This window comes from Oncorhynchus gorbuscha, linkage group LG02, assembly GCF_021184085.1.
Source record: "Oncorhynchus gorbuscha isolate QuinsamMale2020 ecotype Even-year linkage group LG02, OgorEven_v1.0, whole genome shotgun sequence".
Lineage (NCBI taxonomy): Eukaryota > Metazoa > Chordata > Actinopteri > Salmoniformes > Salmonidae > Oncorhynchus > Oncorhynchus gorbuscha.
The window spans coordinates 107,474,853-107,501,296 of record NC_060174.1 but is presented as its reverse complement, the minus strand read 5'-3'; the positions used below and the strand labels follow the sequence as shown (position 1 = coordinate 107,501,296).

The 26,444-nt window shown below is 44.7% G+C and overlaps 1 protein-coding gene across 1 annotated transcript in view; it reads left to right on the top strand.

The window, feature by feature from the left end:
* The first annotated feature begins 512 nt into the window (after positions 1–512).
* The window catches only part of LOC123990917 (basic salivary proline-rich protein 4-like), a 43,669-nt gene continuing 17,737 nt past the window's right edge, over positions 513–26,444 (top strand). Inside the window, exon 1 of the mRNA XM_046291943.1 lies at positions 513–523. Within this exon, the coding sequence (XP_046147899.1) occupies positions 513–523 (11 nt within the window). The remainder of the gene's footprint in view (positions 524–26,444) is intronic.

The window sequence follows — 26,444 nt, the reverse complement described above, 5'->3', positions numbered from 1 at the left end:
GCCGGAACGTAGCTGTAGCGTAGCCGGAACGTAGTCGTAGCGTAGCCATAACGTAGCCGTAGCGTAGCTGGAATGTAGCCGTAGCGTGGCCGGAATGTAGCCGTAGTGTAGCCATAACGTAGCCGTAGCGTAGCCGAAATGTAGCCGTAGTGTAGCCGTAGCATAGCCGGAACATAGCCGTAGCGTAGCTGTAGCGTAACCGTAGCGGAACATAGCCATAGCGTAGCCGTAGCGTAGCCGGAATGTAGCCGTAGCATAGCCGGAATGTAGCCGTAGCGTAGGCGGAATGTAGCTGTAGCGTAGCCGGAATGTAGCCGTAGCGTAGCCTGAATGTAGCCGTAGTGTCGCCGGAACGTAGCCGTAGCGTAGCCGGCACTGCTATCATCCTCTTTAACCACATCAACAAATCTTTTCCCAAACGTTACTTTTCCTCCCTTCTCTTTATTTTTAACTCTCCATTTTGCAGCTTGTCTCTAACAGAATTAGACGCTGACATTGTCTTTTTTCCCACCATGGATCAACGGTAACTTTCTCTGCCCGTTCCTGATTGGGCGATTGGTGTGTCGGCTATTTGGTGCAGTTAGACCCTAAAGCTTAGATTCACTCACTGACGCCAGATAATGAAAGATAAACCTCAATGTAGCCTCTCGATATAAAAATGCACAATAATTATATTTTAAGGAATTGTTTTCACTTTTCTTTATTATTTATTCAACCCGTCGGCTCTTCATCCACACAGTATTTAATCACCCTGAACCCTCTTCATCCACACAGTATTTAATCACCCTGAACCCTCTTCATCCACACAGTATTTAATCACCCTGAACCCTCTTCATCCACACAGTATGTAATCACCCTGAACCCTCTTCATCCACACAGTATTCAATCACCCTGAACCCTCTTCATCCACACAGTATTTAATCACCTTGAACCCTCTTCATCCACACAGTATTTAATCACCCTGAACCCTCTTCATCCACACAGTATTTAATCACCCTGAACCCTCTTCATCCACACAGTATTTAATCACCCTGAACCCTCTTCATCCACACAGTATTTAATCACCCTAAATCCTCCCACCCGCAGATATAACCGCAGTTTGAGTCAACATACACACACACACATACACACACACACACACACACACACACACACACACACACACACACACACACACACACACACACACACACACACACACACACACACACACACACACACACACACACACACACACACACACACACACACAAACAGGGTAACAGATAAGGTCGGAGAAGGTGGTCGGTGTCGTCTGTCTCTGGAACATAAATAAGTCATTTAGCTGTAATGGAGTGAGCCCCAGCCTCACTTGGCCAAGGCACCCGGAGAAGTTACAGATCCTTCTATCGCAGGACTGTACTGTACACAGCACGAGCCTCAGCTAAGGCACTGTCAAGGCAGTCGCTGGTATCCCAAATACCAGCATTTAATGCCCTTATGACAGTGTTATAATGCCCTTATGACAGTGTTATAATGTCCTTATGACAGTGTTTTAATGCCCTTATGACAGTGTTATAATGTCCTTATAATGCCCTTATGACAGTGTTATAATGCCCTTATGCTAGCATGGTGTCCTTATGACAGTGTTTTAATGCCCTTATGACAGTGTTATAATGTCCTTATGACAGTGTTATGTCCTCATGACAGTGTTATAATGCCCTTATGACAGTGTTATAATGCCCTTATGACAGTGTTATAATGCCCTTATGACAGTGTTATAATGTCCTTATGACAGTGTTATAATGTCCTTATAATGCCCTTATGACAGTGTTATAATGTCCTTATGACAGTGTTATAATGCCCTTATGACAGTGTTATAATGTCCTTATGACAGTGTTATAATGCCCTTATGACAGTGTTTTAATGTCCTTATGACAGTGTTATAATGTCCTTATGACAGTGTTATAATGCCTTATGACAGTGTTATAATGTCCTTATGACAGTGTTATAATGCCCTTATGACAGTGTTTTAATGTCCTTATGACAGTGTTTTAATGCCCTTATGACAGTGTTATAATGTCCTTATGACAGTGTTATAATGCCCTTATGACAGTGTTATAATGCCCTTATGACAGTGTTATAATGCCCTTATGACAGTGTTATAATGCCCTTATGACAGTGTTATAATGTCCTTATGACAGTGTTATAATGTCCTTATAATGCCCTTATGACAGTGTTATAATGTCCTTATGACAGTGTTATAATGCCCTTATGACAGTGTTATAATGTCCTTATGACAGTGTTATAATGCCCTTATGACAGTGTTTTAATGTCCTTATGACAGTGTTATAATGTCCTTATGAGTGTTATAATGCCCTTATGACAGTGTTTTAATGTCCTTATGACAGTGTTTTAATGCCCTTATGACAGTGTTATAATGTCCTTATGACAGTGTTATAATGTCCTTATGACAGTGTTATAATGTCCTTATGACAGTGTTTTAATGCCCTTATGACAGTGTTATAATGTCCTTATGACATCTATGTATTCCGCCATCTGTCGTGTCGTGTTTCCTCAATGCTCGCCCTTTTCTGCACCTCGTGTCCTCATGCAGCGCACTCACAAGGTACTGGACATGCTTCCTGACGGGTCATATTCAAATGATTTCCTGTTTTCGCCAAGTTCCTCCTCGAGAGTGCGCCAGGAGGCGCTCCTCATTCACCTGCATAACAATAAATCACTTGTCACACACCCACTGTTCACACCCACTGGTCTTACACACACACACACACACACTCCCACTCTCACACACACACACACACACACTGCACCCACACACACACACACAGGGTAATGCCCTTATGCTAGCATGGTGTCCTTATGACAGTGTTATAATGCCCTTATGACAGTGTTATAATGTCCTTATGACAGTGTTATAATGCCCTTATGACAGTGTTATAATGCCCTTATGACAGTGTTATAATGCCCTTATGACAGTGTTTCAATGCCCTTATGACAGTGTTATAATGTCCTTATAATGCCCTTATGACAGTGTTATAATGCCCTTATGACAGTGTTATAATGCCCTTACGCTAGCATGGTGTCCTTATGACAGTGTTTTAATGCCCTTATGACAGTGTTATAATGTCCTCATGACAGTTATAATGCCCTCATGACAGTGTTATAATGCCCTCATGACAGTGTTATAATGTCCTTATGACAGTGTTATAATGCCCTTATGACAGTGTTATAATGCCCTTATGACAGTGTTATAATGTCCTTACGACAGTGGTTTAATACCCTTATGACAGTGTTATAATGTCCTTATAATGTCCTTATGACAGTGTTATAATGTCCTTATGACAGTGTTATAATGCCCTTATGACAGTGTTATAATGTCCTTATGACAGTGTTTTAATGTCCTTATGACAGTGTTTTAATCCCCTTATGACAGTGTTATAACGTCCTTATGACAGTGTTATAATGCCCTTATGACAGTGTTTTAATGTCCTTATGATAGTGTTTTAATGCCCTTATGACAGTGTTATAATGCCCTTATGACAGTGTTATAATGCCCTTATGACAGTGTTATAATGCCCTTATGACAGTGTTATAATGCCCTTATGACAGTGTTATAATGTCTTTATGACAGTGTTATAATGCCCTTATGCTAGCATGGTGTCCTTATGACAGTGTTATAATGCCCTTATGACAGTGTTATAATGTCCTTATGACAGTGTTATAATGTCCTTATGACAGTGTTATAATGCCCTTATGCTAGCATGGTGTCCTTATGACAGTGTTATAATGCCCTTATGACAGTGTTATAATGCCCTTATGTCCTTATGACAGTGTTATAATGCCCTTATGACAGTGTTATAATGTCCTTATGACAGTGTTATAATGTCCTTATGACAGTGTTATAATGCCCTTATGGCAGTGTTATAATGTCCTTATGACAGTGTTATAATGCCCTTATGCTAGCATGGTGTCCTTATGACAGTGTTATAATGCCCTTATGACAGTGTTATAATGACCTTATGACAGTGTTATAATGCCCTTATGACAGTGTTATAATGTCCTTATGACAGTGTTATAATGTCCTTATGACAGTGTTATAATGCCCTTATGGCAGTGTTATAATGTCCTTATGACAGTGTTATAATGCCCTTATGCTAGCATGGTGTCCTTATGACAGTGTTATAATGCCCTTATGACAGTGTTATAATGTCCTTATGACAGTGTTATAATGACCTTATGACAGTGTTATAATGTCCTTATGACAGTGTTTTAATGCCCTTATAATGTCCTTATGACAGTGTTTTAATGCCCTTATAATGTCCTTATGACAGTGTTATAATGCCCGTATGACAGTCTTATAATGCCCTTATGACAGTGTTATAATGCCCTTACGACAGTGTTATAATGCCCCTATGACAGTGTTATAATGTCCTTATGACAGTGTTATAATGTCCTTATGACAGTGTTATAATGCCCTTATGCTAGCATGGTGTCCTTATGACAGTGTTATAATGCCCTTATGACAGTGTTATAATGCCCTTATGACAGTGTTATAATGCCCTTATGACAGTGTTATAATGTCCTTATGACAGTGTTATAATGTCCTTATGACAGTGTTATAATGCCCTTATGGCAGTGTTATAATGTCCTTATGACAGTGTTATAATGCCCTTATGCTAGCATGGTGTCCTTATGACAGTGTTATAATGCCCTTATGACAGTGTTATAATGACCTTATGACAGTGTTATAATGCCCTTATGACAGTGTTATAATGTCCTTATGACAGTGTTATAATGTCCTTATGACAGTGTTATAATGCCCTTATGGCAGTGTTATAATGTCCTTATGACAGTGTTATAATGCCCTTATGCTAGCATGGTGTCCTTATGACAGTGTTATAATGCCCTTATGACAGTGTTATAATGTCCTTATGACAGTGTTATAATGACCTTATGACAGTGTTATAATGTCCTTATGACAGTGTTTTAATGCCCTTATAATGTCCTTATGACAGTGTTTTAATGCCCTTATAATGTCCTTATGACAGTGTTATAATGCCCGTATGACAGTCTTATAATGCCCTTATGACAGTGTTATAATGCCCTTACGACAGTGTTATAATGCCCCTATGCTAGCATGGTGTCCTAATGACATTCTTATAATGCCCTTATGACAGTGTTATAATGCCCTTACGACAGTGTTATAATGCCCTTATGACAGTGTTATAATGTCCTTATGACAGTGTTCTAATGCCCTTATGACAGTGTTCTAATGCCCTTACGACAGTGTTATAATGGCCTTACGACAGGTGGTTCAGGTAAAGTGTACCTGTCCCAGCCCTCCTGATCCCACGAAGAGAAACACTATTGAAACATGGTCACAGACGGTTTAGGCAGCTGATACGTCATGTGAACCCAAGTGTGTTTGTCTACTGTTACATAATGGTTTCTATTCGCTAGCCCGGTGACCGCTGTTTGTCCCACACACACACACACACACACACACACACACACACACACACACACACACACACACACACACACTATTGTTATTGTAGCCATTTTACAGGGACAGTGCCCATTAGTTTACATCAATATTACAGTAATGCAATGTACATTAAATGTGCCAAGAGATCATTTTCACCCGTATTCCGTAGGCAGGTAAGGGCCTTCACACAGCCACAATGCCAAGGTGGCAGGCAGCCACTTATAGTGAAGAGAGGGGCTATTAGTGACACCTTGGAAAGAAAACTGCCTATGAGATAGAGAGGGAGAGAGAGAGAGGGGAGAGAGAGAGGGAGCAAGAGGGGGAGAGAGAGAGGGAGCAAGAGGGGGAGAGAGAGAGGGAGCGAGAGGGGGAGAGAGAGAGGGAGGGGGAGAGAGAGAGAGAGAGGGGAGTGAGAGAGCGAGAGGGGGAGAGAGAGAGGGGGAGTGAGAGAGCGAGCGAGAGAGAGAGCGAGAGAGCGAGAGAGAGAGAGAGAGGGAGCGAGAGGGGGAGAGAGAGCGAGAGGGGGAGTGAGAGAGCGAGAGGGGGAGAGAGAGCAAGGGGGAGAGAGAGAGAGAGATACTTCTGGCGTCTCTTACTGGTCAACAATCATCTCTCAGTAAGTGATGTCATCAGTGAATCAAGGTTCCATTACGTCCATTTGGCATAAAGCAGGAGATCATAGTTTAGGAGGTGTGGCGGTGGAATGGATCTGAATGTGGCCAATGAGATTGGATGGGTTCTGTGAATGGATCTGAATGTGTCCAATGAGATTGGATGGGTTCTGTGAATGGACCTGAATGTGTCCAATGAGATTGGATGGGTTCCGTGAATGGATCTGAATGTGGCCAATGAGAACACTACGATGACCCTAATCTTCTCTTTTTTTTAGGACTTAATATTACAATCTGCAGCCTAGGGGTGGAGTTTTTTAAACGTGTTTTAATTAGATTAATTTAACCTTTATTTAACTAAGCGAATCAGTTAGGAAACAAATTCTTATTTACAACGACTGGCTTTACCGGGGAACAGTTGGTTAACTGCCTTGTTCAGGGGCAGAACGACAGAGTTGTACCTTGTCAGCTCGGAGATTCGATCTAGCAATCTTTCAGTTACTGGCCCAACGCTTTAACCACTAGGTCACCTGCCGCCCCTGTTGACGTTTGCAAGTACAATCACTGCACACGCAGTTCACCTTCTCGATGCATCCAGATTCTGTCACCCCTCTCTCACAGCCGTCTCCGAGCTGAGACGATATATTTATGTCTCCGTCGTCAGAGCTCGATTAGTCTCTCTGAAACAAACAGCTTCCGGTAATCTATCAGTGCTCCAGCTAAACCGCTTAGTTTTCGGGGTCAGTTGTGACAAAGAATACAAGTCAGAATTGGGATGCGCATCATCGGTGATGTCACTACCGTATCCGCCAAAGACCCGCCTCCCCAAACTCCTGATTTGTTGGGAGAGTTGAGGAGACTCCAAGGAACATTTTTTTTCTCTCCCCCTTTTGTAAATGTCAGAGAAAAGCTGACAACCCCCCGAGATATTTTGTACGTTGCTCGGAAGGTTTGGATATCCAAGACTAGAGGCGATAGGCCTTTTGTAAAAAGCAGTGCACGATAAAGTATAACCTCAGCCCAGTTTTCCAGCTTCCACCATCCATCACCAGGTCCTTCCTCATTCTCCTTCCCGCTCAGGGTGAGCCTCTCTCGGCTTGCGGCCGCTGATCTATCGCCATGGGCAGCTCAACCTTGTGGAGATGGATGGCTGGGCTGATGCACTCTCTGGCCACAGTAAGTTATGGATGGCTGGGCTTGGCTGATGCACTTTCTCCACACAGTAAATTATGGATGGTGTATAGCAGAGGTGTGGAATCCAGTCACATGATTTGGACTCAAGTCACAAATATGGTGACTTGCAACTCGACTTTGACTTTAACACCAATGACTCGTGACTTGACTTGGACTTGAGCCTTATGAGTTGTCCTGACTTGATACCCTCCCCAAGCCTCCCCAACCCTACCCAAACGTCCCCAAGCCTCCCCAAACCCTCCCCAAGCCACCCCAACTCTCCCCATCTCTCCCCAAGCCTCCCCAAGCATCCCCAAACCCTCCCCAAGCCTCCCCAACTCTCCCCAAGCCTCCCCAAGCATCCCCAAAGCCTCCCCAGGCCTCCCCAACTCTCCACAACCCTCCCCAAGCCTCCCCAACTCTCCCCAAGCCTCCCCAACTCTCCCCATCTCTCCCCAAGCCTCCCCAAGCATCCCCAAACCCTCCCCAAGCCTCCCCAACTCTCCCCAAGCCTCCCCAAGCATCCCCAAAGCCTCCCCAGGCCTCCCCAACCCCACAACCCTCCCCAAGCCTCCCCAACTCTCCCCAAGCCTCCCCAACTCTCCCCAAGCCTCCCCAACTCTCCACAACCCTCCCCAGGCCTCCCCAACTCTCCCCAAGCCTCCCCAACCCTCCCCAAGCCTCCCCAACACTCCCCATGCCTCCCAAACCATCCCCAACCCAAGATTGACTAGGCTTGGCAGTTGGTTTCCTAAATCCTGCCTGATGTTACTGCTGTTCCTAAAGCCATTGACGTACGGCAGCCTAATGTAACCACACAGAGAGCGCATGTGTGTGTGTTGAGGTTGGCCAATCGTGTACGAGCCTACATCGCCCCATTGCGATCCTCGATAGTCGATCACTATGGGGGTGGGGGGGGGGGGGTTCTCATGGCTTCCCATGAGTTTCCATGGAAATATAACATTTATTTGGAAAGTAATAAATATATTTTTAAAAGCATTCCTGATTTGCGTAAATGTAATATACAAACTATTAATCTTGTTAAAAATATGAAATGGTATTACATTTGGTGAATAGCACATTATGACTTGTTTAGGACTCGAAACTCAACGTTTAGGACTTGAGAATTGACTTGAGACCTGACTCGGACTTGTCTGCCGTGACTAGGGACTTGAGTGCAAAGACTTGAGACTTGACTTGTGACTTGTAAAACAATGACTTGGTCCCACCTTTGGTGTATAGTGGTGGAGAGATGTGTGTGGACAGACCAGGACTATAGAGATGGAGAGATTGACAGAGCAGGACTATAGAGATGGAAAAGACCAACTATAGAGATGGAGAGATGGTCAGAGCAGGACTATAGAGATGGAGTGATGTGTGTGGACAGACCAGGACTTAGAGATGGAGAGATGTATAGGACTATAGAGATGGAGAGATGTGTGTGGACAGAGCAGGACTATAGAGATGGAGAGATGTGTGTGGACAGACCAGGACTATAGAGATGGAGAGATGTGTGTGGACAGAGCAGGACTATAGAGATGGAGAGATGTTTGTGGACAGAGCAGGACTATAGAGATGGAGAGATGTGTGGACAGACCAGGACTATAGAGATGGAAAGCTGTGTGTGGACAGACCAGGACTATAGAGATGGAGAGGTGTGTGTGGACAGACCAGGACTATAGAGATGGAGAGATGTGTGTTGAAAGACCAGGACTACTAACTGAAATCCGACTTCCGCTCTATCCCGATCCCTCCAACACACACACACACAAACACACACCGGAGAGGAGAGGTTGGCCCAGAGGGCAGCAGTACTGAGGCGGCCACAGAGTTGGCAAGTTTTTTAATTAGGGGGTATAATGCTGAGCGAGAGAGAGGATATTATTAGGGGGTATAATGCTGAGCGAGAGAGAGAATATTTTTTTACCAGGGGATAGCCATCCTAGTCCTCTATCAATCTACCAACAAATCCACTCTGCATTACAGCTGGATGGAAAGACTGAGAGAGAGGTGGGAGAGATGTGTAGATAGACAGAGAGAGGAGGGAGAGATGGGTAGATAGACAGAGAGAGAGGAGGAAGAGATGGCTAGATAGACAGAGAGAGAGGAGGAAGAGATGGCTAGATAGATGAGATGGCTAGATAGATGGAGAGAGAGGAGGGAGAGATGGGTAGATAGATGGAGAGAGAGGAGGAAGAGATGGCTAGATAGACAGAGAGAGAGGAGGAAGAGATGGCTAGATAGATGAGATGGCTAGATAGATGGAGAGAGAGGAGGGAGAGATGGGTAGATAGATGGAGAGAGAGGAGGGAGAGATGGGTAGATAGATGGAGAGAGAAGATGAAGAGATGGGTAGATAGATGGAGAGAGAGGAGGGAGAGATGGGTAGATAGATGAAGAGAGAAGAGGGAGAGATGGGTAGATAGATGGAGATGGCTAGATGGGTAGATGGAGAGAGAGGAGGGAGAGATGGGTAGATAGACAGAGAGAGAGGAGGGAGAGATGGGTAGATAGACAGAGAGAGAGGAGGGAGAGATGGGTAGATAGATGGAGAGAGAAGATGAAGAGATGGGTAGATAGATGGAGAGAGAGGAGGGAGAGATGGGTAGATAGATGGAGAGAGAAGAGGGAGAGATGGGTAGATAGATGGAGAGAGAGATGAAGAGATGGGTAGATAGATGGAGAGAGAGGAGGGAGAGATGGGTAGATAGATGGAGAGAGAGATGGGTAGATAGATGGAGAGAGAAGATGAAGAGATGGGTAGATAGATGGAGAGAGAAGAGGGAGAGATGGGTAGATAGATGGAGAGAGAAGATGAAGAGATGGGTAGATAGATGGAGAGAGAAGATGAAGAGATGGCTAGATAGATGGAGAGAGAGGAGGGAGAGATGGGTAGATAGATGGAGAGAGAGGAGGGAGAGATGGGTAGATAGATGGAGAGAGAAGATGAAGAGATGGCTAGATAGACAGAGAGAGGAGGGAGAGATGGGTAGATAGACAGAGAGAGAGGAGGGAGAGATGGGTAGATAGATGGAGAGAGAGGAGGGAGAGATGGGTAGATAGATGGAGAGAGAGGAGGGAGAGATGGGTAGATAGATGGAGAGAGAGGAGGGAGAGATGGGTAGATAGATGGAGAGAGAAGATGGAGAGATGGGTAGATAGATGGAGAGAGAGGAGGGAGAGATGGGTAGATAGATGGAGAGAGAGGAGGGAGAGATGGGTAGATAGATGGAGAGAGAAGAGGGAGAGATGGGTAGATAGACGGAGAGAGAGGAGGGAGAGATGGGTAGATAGACAGAGAGAGAGGAGGGAGAGATGGGTAGATAGATGGAGAGAGGAGGGAGAGATGGGTAGATAGATGGAGAGAGAGGAGGGAGAGATGGGTAGATAGATGGAGAGAGAAGAGGGAGAGATGGGTAGATAGATGGAGAGAGAAGATGAAGAGATGGGTAGATAGATGGAGAGAGAAGAGGGAGAGATGGGTAGATAGATGGAGAGAGAGGAGGGAGAGATGGGTAGATAGATGGAGAGAGAGGAGGGAGAGATGGGTAGATAGATGGAGAGAGAAGATGAAGAGATGGGTAGATAGATGGAGAGAGAGGAGGGAGAGATGGGTAGATAGATGGAGAGAGAAGAGGGAGAGATGGGTAGATAGATGGAGAGAGAAGATGAAGAGATGGGTAGATAGATGGAGAGAGAGGAGGGAGAGATGGGTAGATAGATGGAGAGAGAGGAGGGAGAGATGGGTAGATAGATGGAGAGAGAAGATGAAGAGATGGGTAGATAGATGGAGAGAGAGGAGGGAGAGATGGGTAGATAGATGGAGAGAGAAGAGGGAGAGATGGGTAGATAGATGGAGAGAGAAGAGGGAGAGATGGGTAGATAGATGGAGAGAGAAGATGAAGAGATGGGTAGATAGATGGAGAGAGAAGATGAAGAGATGGCTAGATAGACGGAGAGAGAGGAGGGAGAGATGGGTAGATAGATGGAGAGAGAGGAGGGAGAGATGGGTAGATAGATGGAGAGATAAGATGAAGAGATGGCTAGATAGACGGAGAGAGAGGAGGGAGAGATGGGTAGATAGATGGAGAGAGAGGAGGGAGAGATGGGTAGATAGATGGAGAGAGAGGAGGGAGAGATGGGTAGATAGATGGAGGGAGAGGAGGGAGAGATGGGTAGATAGATGGAGAGAGAAGAGGGAGAGATGGGTAGATAGACGGAGAGAGAGGAGGGAGAGATGGGTAGATAGATGGAGAGAGAGGAGGGAGAGATGGGTAGATAGACGGAGAGAGAAGAGGGAGAGATGGGTAGATAGACGGAGAGAGAGGAGGGAGAGATGGGTAGATAGACAGAGAGAGAGGAGGGAGAGATGGGTAGATAGATGGAGAGAGAGGAGGAAGAGATGGCTAGATAGATGGAGAGAGAGGAGGAAGAGATGGGTAGATAGACAGAGAGAGAGGAGGGAGAGATGGGTAGATAGATGGAGAGAGGAGGGAGAGATGGGTAGATAGATGGAGAGAGAGGAGGGAGAGATGGGTAGATAGATGGAGAGAGAGGAGGAAGAGATGGCTAGATAGATGGAGAGAGAGGAGGAAGAGATGGCTAGATAGATGGAGAGATGGGTAGATAGATGGAGAGAGAGGAGGAAGAGATGGGTAGATAGACAGAGAGAGAGGAGGGAGAGATGGGTAGATAGACGGAGAGAGGAGGAAGAGATGGGTAGATAGATGATGGCTAGATAGACAGAGAGAGAGGAGGGAGAGATGGGTAGATAGATGGAGAGAGGAGGAAGAGATGGGTAGATAGATGGAGAGAGAGAGGATGGAGAGATGGGTAGATAGATGGAGAGGAGGAATCGGGATATTATATTATTATTATATATTATAAGAGATGGCTAGATAGATGGAGAGAGAGGAGGGAGAGATGGCTAGATAGACAGAGAGAGAGGAGGGAGAGATGGGTAGATAGATGGAGAGAGAGGAGGGAGAGATGGGTAGATAGATGGAGAGAGGAGGAAGAGATGGGTAGATAGACAGAGGGACAGGAGGGAGAGATGGGTAGATAGATGTACTTACCTCTGTCACCAGTGATAAAACGAATGGCACTATACTAGACAGCATCCAGGTGGTGTCACCATAGAAAAAAACTGGCATTTTAAATCTGAGCTTTTTAACTAGAGAGAGGGGAAGGAGAGATGGATTGATGGACACAGAGATAGGGGGAGATGGATTGATTGACATAGAGAGAGAAGGGGGAAGAGATGGAGAGATTGATAGATGGACAGAGAGAGAGGGGAGAGATGGACAGAGAGAGAGAGGGGGGGAATTTATAGATGGACAGAGAGAGAGGGGGAGAGATTTATAGGACAGAGAGAGATGGACTTAGAGAGAGGTGAAGAATGTATCTACATTTATTTCAGTACAGTGAATTAAAAAGGGGAAGGTCATTATGTTTTTTCGGCGGGGGACAAGGAGAGGCAGACCTATTCTTAGTTTTGACCCATCGGCTGGTAGACATGACAGAAGTAGAGGGGAGACTACAGCATGACCAGGTTTGCAGCCCAAATAGTACCCAATGGGCCCTGGTCTAAAGTAGCGCACTATATAGGGAATAGGGTGCCATAGGGCTCTAGTCTAAAGTAGTGCACTATATAGGGAGCCATAGGGCTCTGGTCTAAAGTAGTGCACTATATGGGGAATAGGGTGCCATTTGGGAGTCTGTCCCAGACAGACATTCATTACTGCTTCTTCCAAGATTCCGTCCCGGAGAAGGGAATGATTTAGAATGGCAGATCAGAGGCACGCAGGAAATATTATCATCTCTACTGGAAATATGACTATAGATATTACAGGACCAGAATATAAAATGAAGAGAACCAGAATATAAATAAGTAGAGGTCACCAATAGAAATAAGTAGAGAACCAGAATATAAATAAGTAGGGGTCACCAATAGAAATAAGTAGAGAACCAGAATATAAATAAGTAGAGGTCACCAATAGAAATAAGTAGAGGTCACCAATATAAATATGTAGAGGTCACCAATATAAATATGTAGAGAACCAGAATATAAATAAGTAGAGGTCACCAATAGAAATAAGTAGAGGTCACCAATAGAAATAAGTAGAGAACCAGAATATAAATAAGTAGAGGTCACCAATAGAAATAAGTAGAGGTCACCAATATAAATATGTAGAGAACCAGAATATAAATAAGTAGAGGTCACCAATATAAATAAGTAGAGTTCACCAATATAAATAAGTAGAGAACCAGAACATAAATAAGTAGAGGTCACCAATATAAATAAGTAGAGGTCACCAATATAAATAAGTAGAGGTCACCAATATAAATAAGTAGAGGTCACCAATATAAATATGTAGAGAACCAGAACATAAATAAGAGAAATATAAATATGTAGAGAACCAGAACATAAATAAGTAGAGGTCACCAATATAAATATGTAGAGAACCAGAACATAAATAAGTAGAGGTCACCAATATAAATAAGTAGAGGTCACCAATATAAATAAGTAGAGGTCACCAATATAAATAAGTAGAGGTCACCAATATAAATATGTAGAGAACCAGAACATAAATAAGTAGAGGTCACCAATATAAATAAGTAGAGAACCAATATAAATAAGTAGAGGTCACCAATATAAATAAGTAGAGAACCAGAATATAAATAAGTAGAGGTCACCAATATAAATAAGTAGAGTTCACCAATATAAATAAGTAGAGAACCAGAACATAAATAAGTAGAGGTCACCAATATAAATATGTAGAGAACCAGAACATAAATAAGTAGAGGTCACCAATATAAATAAGTAGAGGTCACCAATATAAATAAATAAGTAGAGGTCACCAATATAAATAAGTAGAGATCACCAATATAAATAAGTAGAGGTCACCAATAGAAATAAGTAGAGATCACCAATATAAATAAGTAGAGGTCACCAATATAAATATGTAGAGAACCAGAATATAAATAAGTAGAGGTCACCAATATAAATAAGTAGAGGTCACCAATATAAATAAGTAGAGATCACCAATATAAATAAGTAGAGTCAGCAATATAAATAAGTAGAGGTCACCAATATAAATAAGTAGCAATATAAATATGTAGAGAACCAGAATATAAATAAGTAGTTACCAATATAAATATGTGAGAACCAGAATATAAATAAGAAGGTCACCAATATAAATAAGTAGAGGTCACCAATATAAATAAGTAGAGGTCACCAATATAAATAAGTAGAGGTCACCAATATAAATAAGTAGAGTGTAACGTCGTTCGTCTGTTGAATGAAGAGAGTCAGACCGAAATGCAGCGTGTAGGTTACTCATGACTTTAATGAAGGAATTGCGGTACATGAAATAACTGAAATACGAAAACATCAAACGGAACGTGAAACTAATTACAGCCTATCTGGTGACTACTACACAAGACAGGAACAAACACCCACAAAATACAACTCGAAAGTCAGGCTGTCTAAATACGGTTCTCAATCAGAGACAACGACAAGCACCTGACTCTGATTGAGAATCGCCCCAGGCAGCCAAGCCTAACTAGACACACCCCTAATCAGCCGCAATCACAAATAATACAAACCCCAATACGAATACAACATATAAACCCATGTCACACCCTGGCCTACCCAAACATATAACAAAAACACAAAATATAATGACCAAGGCGTGACAGAACCCCCCCCTAAGGCGCGGACTCCGGGACGCACCTCAAGAGCATAGGGAGGGTCCGGGTGGGCGTCTGTCAATGGTGGCGGTTCTGGCTCGGGACGTGGACCCCACTCCATAAATGTCCTAGTTCCTCCCCTTCGCGTCCTGGGATAATCCACCTTCTCCGCCGACCATGGCCTAATGGTCCTCACCCTGATCCCCACATAACTGAGGGGCAGCTCGGGACAGAGGGGCAGCTCGGGACAGAGGGGCAGCTGGGACCGAGGGGCAGCTCGGGACAGAGGGGCATCTCAGGACAGAGGGGCATCTCAGGACAGAGGGGCAGCTCGGGACAGAGGGGCAGCTCGGGACAGAGGGGCAGCCCGGGACAGAGGGGCAGCCCGGGACAGAGGGCCATCTCAGGACAGAGGGGCAGCTCGGGACAGAGGGGCAGCTCGGGACAGAGTGGCATCTCAGGACAGAGGGGCAGCTCGGGACAGAAGGGCATCTCAGGACAGAGGGGCAGCCCGGTACTGAGAGGAAGCCCAGTACTGAGAGGAAGCCCAGTACTGAGAGGAAGCCCAGTACTGAGAGGAAGCCCAGTACTGAGAGGAAGCTCAGTACTGAGAGGAAGCTCAGTACTGAGAGGAAGCTCAGGCAGGTAGTAGGCTCCGGTAAATCCTGGCTGGCTGGTGGAACTGGATGATTCAGGTTGTCTGGCCGATCTAGAAGATCTTGGCAGACTGGCACTTCTGGCGGATCCTGGCAGACTGGCGATGCTGGGCCGACTGGCGGCGCTGGGCAGACTGGGAGCACTGGGCAGACTGGGAGCACTGGGCAGACTGGGAGCACTGGGCAGACTGGGAGCACTGGGCAGACTGGGAGCACTGGCGGCGCTGGACAGACAGGAGACTCCGGCAGCGCAGGAGAGGAGAAAGGCTCTGGCTGCGCTAAACAGGCGGGAGACTCCGATAGCGCAGGAGGGGAGAAAGGCTCTGGCTGCGCTAAACAGGCGGGAGACTCCGGCAGCGCAGGAGAGGAGAAAGGCTCTGGCTGCGCTAAACAGGCGAGGCGCACTGGAGGCCTGGTGCAGAGAGACAGGAACAAACACCCACAAATTACAACGCGAAAGTCAGGCTGTCTAAATACGGTTCTCAATCAGAGACAACGACAAGCACCTGACTCTGATTGAGAATCGCCCCAGGCAGCCAAGCCTAACTAGACACACCCCTAATCAGCCGCAATCCCAAATAATACAAACCCCAATACGAATGCAACATATAAACCCATGTCACATCCTGGCCTACCCAAACATATAACAAAAACACAAAATATAATGACCAAGGCGTGACATAGAGGTCACCAATATAAATAAGTAGAGGTCACCAATATAAATAAGTAGAGGTCACCAATATAAATAAGTAGAGGAAACCAGAACATAAATAAGTAGAGGGCACCAATATAAATAAGTAGAGGTCACCAATATAAATAAGTAGATGCACCAATATAAATAAGTAGAGGTCACCAATATAAATAAGTAGAGGTCACCAATATAAATAAGTAGAGGTCACCAATAGAAATAAGTAGAGGTCACCAATAGAAATAAGTAGAGGTCACCAATATAAATAAGTAGAGGTCACCAATAGAAATAAGTAGAGAACCAGAACATAAATAAGTAGAGGTCACCAATAGAAATAAGTAGAGGTCACCAATAGAAATAAGTAGAGGTCACCAATAGAAATAAGTAGAGGTCACCAATAGAAATAAGTAGAGAACCAGAACATAAATAAGTAGAGGTCACCAATAGAAATAAGTAGATGTCACCAATAGAAATAAGTAGAGGTCACCAATAGAAATAAGTAGAGGTCACCAATAGAAATAAGTAGAGGTCACCAATATAAATAAGTAGAGGTCACCAATAGAAATAAGTAGAGGTCACCAATATAAATAAGTAGAGGTCACCAATATAAATAAGTAGAGAACCAGAACATAAATAAGTAGAGGTCACCAATTGAAATAAATCAAATCAAATGTATTGATAAAGCCCTTCGTACATCAGCTGATATCTCAAAGTGCTGTACAGAAATCCAGCCTAAAACCCCAAACAGCAAGCAATGCAGGTGTAGAAGCACGGTGGCTAGAAAGGCCAAAACCTAGGAAGAAACCTAGAGAGGAACCAGGCTATGTGGGGTGGCCAGTCCTCTTCTGGCTGTGCCAGGTGGAGATTATAACAGAACATGGCCAAGATGTTCAAATGTTCATAAATGACCAGCATGGTCGAATAATAATAAGGCAGAACAGTTGAAACTGGAGCAGCAGCACAGCCAGGTGGACTGGGGACAGCAAGGAGTCATCATGCCAGGTAGTCCTGAGGCATGGTCCTAGGGCTCAGGTCCTCCGAGAGAGAGAAAGAAAGAGAGAAAGAGAGAATTAGAGAGAGCATACTTAAATTCACACAGGACACCGGATAGGAGAAGTACTCCAGATATAACAAACTGACCCTAGCCCCCCGACACATAAATACTGGAGGCTGAGACAGGAGGGGTCAGGAGACACTGTGGCCCCATCCGATGACACCCCCGAACAGGGCCAAACAGGAAGGATATAACCCCACCCACTTTGCCAAAGCACAGCCCCCACACCACTAGAGGGATATCTTCAACCACCAACTTACCATCCTGAGGCAAGGCCGAGTATAGCCCACAAAGATCTCTGCCACGGCAAAACCCAAGGGGGGGGGTGCCAACCCAGACAGGAAGATCACATCAGTGACTCAACCCACTCAAGTAACGCACCCTCCTAGGGACGGCATGAAAGAGCCCTAGTGAGCCAGTGACTCAGCCCCTGTAATAGGGTTAGAGGCAGAGAAGCCCAGTGGAGAGAGGGGAACCGGCCAGGCAGAGACAGCAAGGGCGGTTCGTTGCTCCAGAGCCTTTCCGTTCACCTTCACACTCCTGGGCCAGACTACACTCAATCATATGACCCACTGAAGAGATGAGTCTTCAATAAAGACTTAAAGGTTGAGACCGAGTTTGCGTCTGTCACATGGGTAGGCAGACATTCCATAAAAATGGAGCTCTATAGGAGAAAGCCCTGCCTCCAGCTGTTTGCTTAGAAATTCTAGGGACAGTAAGGAGGCCTGCGCCTTGTGACCGTAGCGTATGTGTAGGTATGTACGTCAGGACCAAATCGGAGAGATAGGTCGGAGCAAGCCCATGTAATACTTTGTAGGTTAGCAGTAAAAGCTTGAAATCAGCCCTTGCCTTGACAGGAAGCCAGTGTAGAGAGGCTAGCACTGGAGTAATGTGATCAAATGTTTTGCTTCTAGTCAGGATTCTAGCAGCCGTGTTTAGCACTAACTGAAGTTTATTTAGTGCTTTATCCGGGTAACCGGAAAGTAGAGCATTGCAGTAGTCTAACCTAGAAGTAACAAAAGCATGGATTCATTTTTCTGCATCATTTTTGGACAGAAAGTTTCAGATTTTTCCAATGTTACGTAGATGGAAAAAAGCTGTCCTTGAAACAGTCTTGATATGTTCTTCAAAAGAGAGATCAGGGTCCAGAGTAACGCCAAGGTCCTTCACAGTTTTATTTGAGACGACTGTACAACCATTAAGATTAATTGTCAGATTCAACAGAAGATCTCTTTGTTTCAGAGGACAAACCATTCACAGAGACAAACTGATATCTTTCCGACAGATAAGATCTAAACCAGGCCAGAACTTGTCCGTGTAGACCGATTTGGGTTTCCAATCTCTCCAAAAGAATGTGGTGATCGATGGTATCAAAAGCAGCACTAAGGTCTAGGAGCACGAGGACAGATGCAGAGCCTCGGTCTGATGCCATTAAAAGGTCATTTACCACCTTCACTAGTGCCGTCTCAGTGCTATGATGGGGTCTAAAACCAGACTGAAGCATTTCATATACATTGTTTGTCTTCAGGAAGGCAGTGAGTTGCTGTGTAACAGCCTTCTCTAAAATCTTTGAGAGGAATGGAAGATTCGATAAAGGCCGATTCGTTTTTTATATTCTCTGGGTCAAGGTTTGGCTTTTTTCAAGAGAGGCTTTATTACTGCCACTTTTAGTGAGCTTGGTACACATCCGGTGGATAGAGAGCCGTTTATTATGTTCAACATAGGAGGGCCAAGCACAGGAAGCAGCAATTTCAGCAGTTTAGTTTAGGGAGGGGTATAGGGGGGGGGCTGCCGGTTTCGCTGACACTCACCTTGCTCCGCTAATGTATTCTACATTGTATTGGTACATTTTAAGTCCTGTTATATTCAATTATTTTAATTTAATTTAAAAATTAAATGCCCTTTAATATAAACCACATGGACCAAAACAACAAAAATGTATCCCTCATTTTAAAACCCTGTGACATGGACTAAACTGCTGTTTGAATATGGTGAACCTATTCGTACATTATTTTTTCTTTTAAAGAGTTTGGATTGCTACCAAACAGAAAGTTGGCATATCAACATCATCGACTTCAAATGAGTCTTCTGACACAAGTCGTAGAGTAAAACTGGGAGAACGTCGTGTTTGTGAGAGTCTCCCCTCCCCATCATGGACAAACCGTTAGGAATCTACAGACGTTTCTGTGAGAAGATCGATTTCTGGGATGTCTAATGATCTGACAAACATTCTCGTATACTGTAAAAATATGGATCTCATACGGTAATAATAATATACGGTAATAATGCATCTAATTTACGGTAATAATGTGTCTCATACATTGTAAAAATGTGTGTCTCTTATATGGTAATAATATGCTCATATACCGTAATAATGAATCTCATTTACAGTAATAATATGTCTCATTTACGGTAATAATGGGTCTCATATACTGTAATATACTGCCCCAGGGCAAGTAACACTGAAACATGCATGAGAGCATCAGCTGTTCCGGATGACTGTGTTGTCACGCTCTCCGTAGCCGATGTGAGTAAGACCTTTAAACAGGTCAACATTCACAAGGCCGCAGGGCCAGATGTATTGCCAGGTTGTGTGCTACGGACATGTGCTGACCAACTGGCAAGTGTCTTCACTGACATTTTCAACATGTCCCTGACTGAGCCTGTAATACCAACATGTTTTAAGCAGACCACCATAGTCCCTGTGCCCAAGAAAGAGAAGGTAACCTGCCTAAATGACTATCGAGCCATAGCACTCACGTCTGTAGCCATGAAGTGCTTTGAAAGGCTGGTCATGGTTCACATCAACACCAGTATCCCAGAAACCCTAGACCCACTCCAATTTGCATACAGATCCACAGAATCTCTATTGCATTCCACACTGCCCTTTCCGACCTGGACAAAAGGAACACCAATGTGAGAATGCTATTCATTGACTACAGCTCAGTGTTCAACACCATAGTACCCTCAAAGCTCATCAATAAGCTAAGGACCCTGTGACTAAACCACTCCCTCTGCAACTAGATCCTGGAGTTCCTGACGTGCCTCCCCCAGGTGGTAAGGGTAAACAACAACACATCCGCCACACTGATCCTCAACACGGGGGCAACTCAGGGGTGTGTACTCAGTCCCCTTCAGTACTCCTTTTCACCCACGACTGTATGGCCAGGCACTCCAAAACCATCATTAAGTTTGATGGTATGCCTGAACACTGACAACGATGAGACAGCCTATAGGGAGGTCAGAGATCTGGCAGTGTGGTGCCAGGACAACAAACTCTCCCCCAATGTGATCAAGACAAAGGAGCTGATCGTGGACTAGAGGAAACGGCGTGCCAAACAGGCCCCCATTAACGTCAACGGGCCTGTAGTGGAGCGGGTCGAGAGTTTCAAGTTCTATCATGGTCCAAACACACCAAGACAGTCGTGAAGAGGGCACAACAAAACCTTTTCCCAATTAGGAAACTGAAAAGATTTGGCATGAGTCCCCGGATCCTCAAAAAGTTCTACAGCTGCATCATCGAGAGCATCCTGACCGGTTGCATCACCGCCTGGTATGGCAACTGCTCGGCATCTGACCATAAGGCGCTACAGAGGGTAGTGCGTACGGCCCAGTACATCACTGAGGCCAAGCTTCCTGCCATCCAGGACCTCTATACCAGGCGGTGTCAGATGAAGGCCCTAAAAATTGTCAAGGACTCCAGCCACCCCAGTCCTAGACTGTTCTCTCTGCAACCTCACAGCATGCGGTACCGCAGCACCAAGTCCAGGTCCAAGAGGCTTCTCAACAGCTTCTAACCCCAAGCCATAAGACTCCTGAACATCTAATAAAATGTCTACCCAGACTATTACATTAACCCCGCCCTCTTTTACACCACTGCTACTCCTACTACTGTTTATTATCTATACATAGTCACTTCACCCCTACCTACATTTACAAATAACCTCTAATCTGTACCCCCTGCACACTGACTCGGTACTGGTTCCCCCTGTATATAGCCTCCACATTGACTCTGTACCGTAACACCCTGTATATAGCCTCCACATTGACTCTGTACTGTAATACCCTGTATATAGCCTCCACATTGACTCTGTACCGTAACACCCTGTATATAGCCTCCACATTGACTCTGTACTGGTTCCCCCTGTATATAGCCTCCACATTGACTCTGTACTGGTATCCCCTGTATATAGCCTCCACATTGACTCTGTACCGGTACCCCCTGTATATAGCCTCCACATTGACTCTGTACCGTAATACCCTGTATATAGCCTCCACATTGACTCTGTACCGTAATACCCTGTATATAGCCTCCACATTGACTCTGTAACGTAACACCCTGTATATAGCCTCCACATTGACTCTGTACCGTAATACCCTGTATATAGCCTCCACATTGACTCTGTACTGGTTCCTGTATATAGTATCGTTATTGTTATCTTATTGTGTTACTTTTTAGTATTTTTTACTTATTCAGTCAACATTTTCTTGAACTGCACTGTTGGTTAAGGGCTTGTAAGAAAAGCATTTCACGGTAAGGTCTACACTGTTGGTTAAGGGCTTGTAAGAAAAGCATTTCACGGTAAAGTCAACACTGTTGTATTTGGCACATATTGATTTGATTTAATATAATAATAATAATAATATATGCCATTTAGCAGACGCTTTTATCCAAAGCTACTTACAGTCATGTGTGCATACATTCTACGTATGGGTGGTCCCGGGGATCGAACCCACTACCCTGGCGTTACAAGCGCCATGCTCTACCAACTGAGCTACAGAAGGATTTGACTCCAGTATATCCACATTTTCAGTTTCATGCGACAACCTCAACTCAGACTATTTAAGTAAATATCTCATTGAAACGGCAGTGAAGTAGAGGAATATTTTCAGCAGCGTCTGACTTCTCTCTCCTGGCCAAACTGTCCCGTTGTGCGTTTCACCGCCTCTGAACCCCCTAATAGATTGGAGTGAGTGTGCGGCGTGGAAGAGCCACGGACAGTGTGTGTGTGTGTCAGAGGAAGAGTGTGTGTGTCAGAGGAAGAGTGTGTGTCAGAGGGAGAGTGTGTGTCAGAGGAAGAGTGTGTGTGTGTCAGAGGGAGAGTGTGTGTGTCAGTGGGAGGTTTTTTAAGGGCAGAGGGGCTATTAAAATGATCAGTGGGTGGGGTGTGATTACCAAGTCCTTCTCAAGCAATGGTAGTTAGGTAGACTATAGTATATATAGGTCCTGGGCTCTGCGTTAGGTAGACTATAGTATCTATAGGTCCTGGGCTCTGAGTTAGGTGGACTATAGTATCTATAGGTCCTGGGCTCTGAGTTAGGTGGACTATAGTATCTATAGGTCCTGGGCTCTGAGTTAGGTAGACTATAGTATCTATAGGTCCTGGGCTCTGGTCTTTAGGGCTGTAGTCTCTATAGGTCCTGGGCTCTGAGTTAGGTAGACTATAGTATCTATAGGTCCTGGGCTCTGAGTTAGGTGGACTATAGTATCTATAGGTCCTGGGCTCTGAGTTAGGTGGACTATAGTATCTATAGGTCCTGGGCTCTGAGTTAGGTAGACTATAGTATCTATAGGTCCTGGGCTCTGAGTTAGGTAGACTATAGTATCTATAGGTCCTGGGCTCTGCGTTAGGTAGACTATAGTATCTATAGGTCCTGGGCTCTGCGTTAGGTGGACTATAGTATATATAGGTCCTGGGCTCTGAGTTAGGTGGACTATAGTATCTATAGGTCCTGGGCTCTGCGTTAGGTGGACTATAGTATCTATAGGTCCTGGGCTCTGCGTTAGGTGGACTATAGTATCTATAGGTCCTGGGCTCTGCGTTAGGTGGACTATAGTATCTATAGGTCCTGGGCTCTGCGTTAGGTGGACTATAGTATCTATAGGTCCTGGGCTCTGAGTTAGGTAGACTATAGTATCTATAGGTCCTGGGCTCTGAGTTAGGTCAGACCAGAGCCCAGGACCATCACAACCTTTTGGATAAGTAAGGCAAGACAGGATTTCACACAAATAGCTCATCATTGATCTCTGTCATTCAATTGAGCATCCATTATTGCACCCTAATCCCTATGTAGTGCACTATAGATCGCTGCAGCTGTACATAGTCCATCTGTAAATAGCCCACGAAATCTACCTACCCCATCCCCATACTGTTTTTATTTACTGTTCTGCTCTTTTGCACACCAGTATCTCTACCTGCACATCATCATCTGCTCATCCATCATTTCCAGTATTAATCTGTTAAATTGTAATTATTCGCTCCTATGGCCTATTTATGGCCTTGCCTCCTCAAGCCTTTTGCACACAATGTATATAGACTTTCTTTTCTCTACTGTGTCATTGACTTGTTTATTGTGTTATTGGCTTGTTTATTGTTTTATTCCATGTGTAACTCTGTGTTGTTGTTTGTGTCACACTGCTCTGCTTTATCTTGGCCAGGTCACAGGTGTAAATGAGAACTTGTTCTCAACTGGCCTACCTGGTTAAATAAATGTGTTTTTTCTTTAAATAGTTTTGACCAGGGCCCATATGGCTTTGTAATGTTACCATTTAAGGAATAGGGACACAGACCAGGAGATTCACCTCTCCAGGTGAACTCTGTGTCCAACCTTAGAAGGGTCAAAGTTCGTTGCTGTGGCGACGAGTCCCCGTATCCATAATGCATGGTGTCATTAGGGACTGTTACCCGGCATTTTGGCGCAGTGATTGACAGGTGGAGGTCTGAGTCAGGATTGTCGTTAGTAACCATACCTGTCTATGTTACCGACGGTGACGCGTGTGTGGTTATAGAATACACAGGTGTTTTTGAACTGATAATTTCATTCCCGTTGTACAGCATGCAGGAGGGGGGGGGTGGGTCACGTTAGCTTTTTCACAACGCAGGACAATCAAAGAAAAATAAATCGCTAATTGACATTTATTGTAGTAGAGGCAGTTCTGCAGAGGGGTCACCAGCTGGCACAGTCACAAAGTAATACAATCTGATTTTAAACCTAACCCACTAGGCTACCTGCCACAAAATGAAACATATTTGGCAGAAAATGGCTTTGTTTTCATCAGATGACAACAGACGTGGAACAATATTTGGCTAGCAGCCTCACATACTATATACCTGGGTAAATGTACTGTACAGGTTAGTATCACTGAGAGTGACCTAGCTTAGCACTAGACAGTCAGATATATACCTGGGTACAGGTTAGTATCACTGAGAGTGACCTGGCTTAGCACTAGACAGTCAGATATATACCTGGGTATAGGTCAGTATCACTGAGAGTGACCTAGCTTAGCACTAGACAGTCAGATATATACCTGGGTACAGGTTAGTATCACTGAGAGTGACCTAGCTTAGCACTAGACAGTCAGATATATACCTGGGTATAGGTCAGTATCACTGAGAGTGACCTAGCTTAGCACTAGACAGTCAGATATATACCTGGGTACAGGTTAGTATCACTGAGAGTGACCTAGCTTAGCACTAGACAGTCAGATATATACCTGGGTACAGGTTAGTATCACTGAGAGTGACCTAGCTAAGCACTAGACAGTCAGATATATACCTGGGTACAGGTCAGTATCACTGGGAGTGACCTAGCTTAGCACTAGACAGTCAGATATATACCTGGGTACAGGTCAGTATCACTGGGAGTGACCTAGCTAAGCACTAGACAGTCAGATATATACCTGGGTACAGGTCAGTATCACTGGGAGTGACCTAGCTTAGCACTAGACAGTCAGATATATACCTGGGTACAGGTTAGTATCACTGAGAGTGACCTAGCTTAGCACTAGACAGTCAGATATATACCTGGGTACAGGTCAGTATCACTGAGAGTGACCTAGCTTAGCACTAGACAGTCAGATATATACCTGGGTACAGGTTAGTATCACTGAGAGTGACCTAGCTTAGCACTAGACAGTCAGATATATACCTGGGTACAGGTCAGTATCACTGAGAGTGACCTAGCTTAGCACTAGGCAGTCAGATATATACCTGGGTACAGGTTAGTATCACTGGGAGTGACCTAGCTAAGCACTAGACAGTCAGATATATACCTGGGTACAGGTCAGTATCACTGGGAGTGACCTAGCTTAGCACTAGACAGTCAGATATATACCTGGGTACAGGTCAGTATCACTGGGAGTGACCTAGCTTAGCACTAGACAGTCAGATATATACCTGGGTACAGGTCAGTATCACTGGGAGTGACCTAGCTTAGCACTAGACAGTCAGATATATACCTGGGTATAGGTCAGTATCACTGAGAGTGACCTAGCTTAGCACTAGACAGTCAGATATATACCTGGGTACAGGTCAGTATCACTGGGAGTGACCTAGCTAAGCACTAGACAGTCAGATATATACCTGGGTACAGGTCAGTATCACTGGGAGTGACCTAGCTTAGCACTAGACAGTCAGATATATACCTGGGTATAGGTCAGTATCACTGAGAGTGACCTAGCTTAGCACTAGACAGTCAGATATATACCTGGGTATAGGTCAGTATCACTGGGAGTGACCTAGCTTAGCACTAGACAGTCAGATATATACCTGGGTACAGGTCAGTATCACTGGGAGTGACCTAGCTTAGCACTAGACAGTCAGATATATACCTGGGTACAGGTCAGTATCACTGGGAGTGACCTAGCTTAGCACTAGACAGTCAGATATATACCTGGGTATAGGTCAGTATCACTGGGAGTGACCTAGCTTAGCACTAGACAGTCAGATATATACCTGGGTATAGGTCAGTATCACTGGGAGTGACCTAGCTTAGCACTAGACAGTCAGATATATACCTGGGTACAGGTCAGTATCACTGGGAGTGACCTAGCTTAGCACTAGACAGTCAGATATATACCTGGGTATAGGTCAGTATCACTGGGAGTGACCTAGCTTAGCACTAGACAGTCAGATATATACCTGGGTACAGGTCAGTATCACTGGGAGTGACCTAGCTTAGCACTAGACAGTCAGATATATACCTGGGTACAGGTCAGTATCACTGGGAGTGACCTAGCTTAGCACTAGACAGTCAGATATATACCTGGGTACAGGTCAGTATCACTGGGAGTGACCTA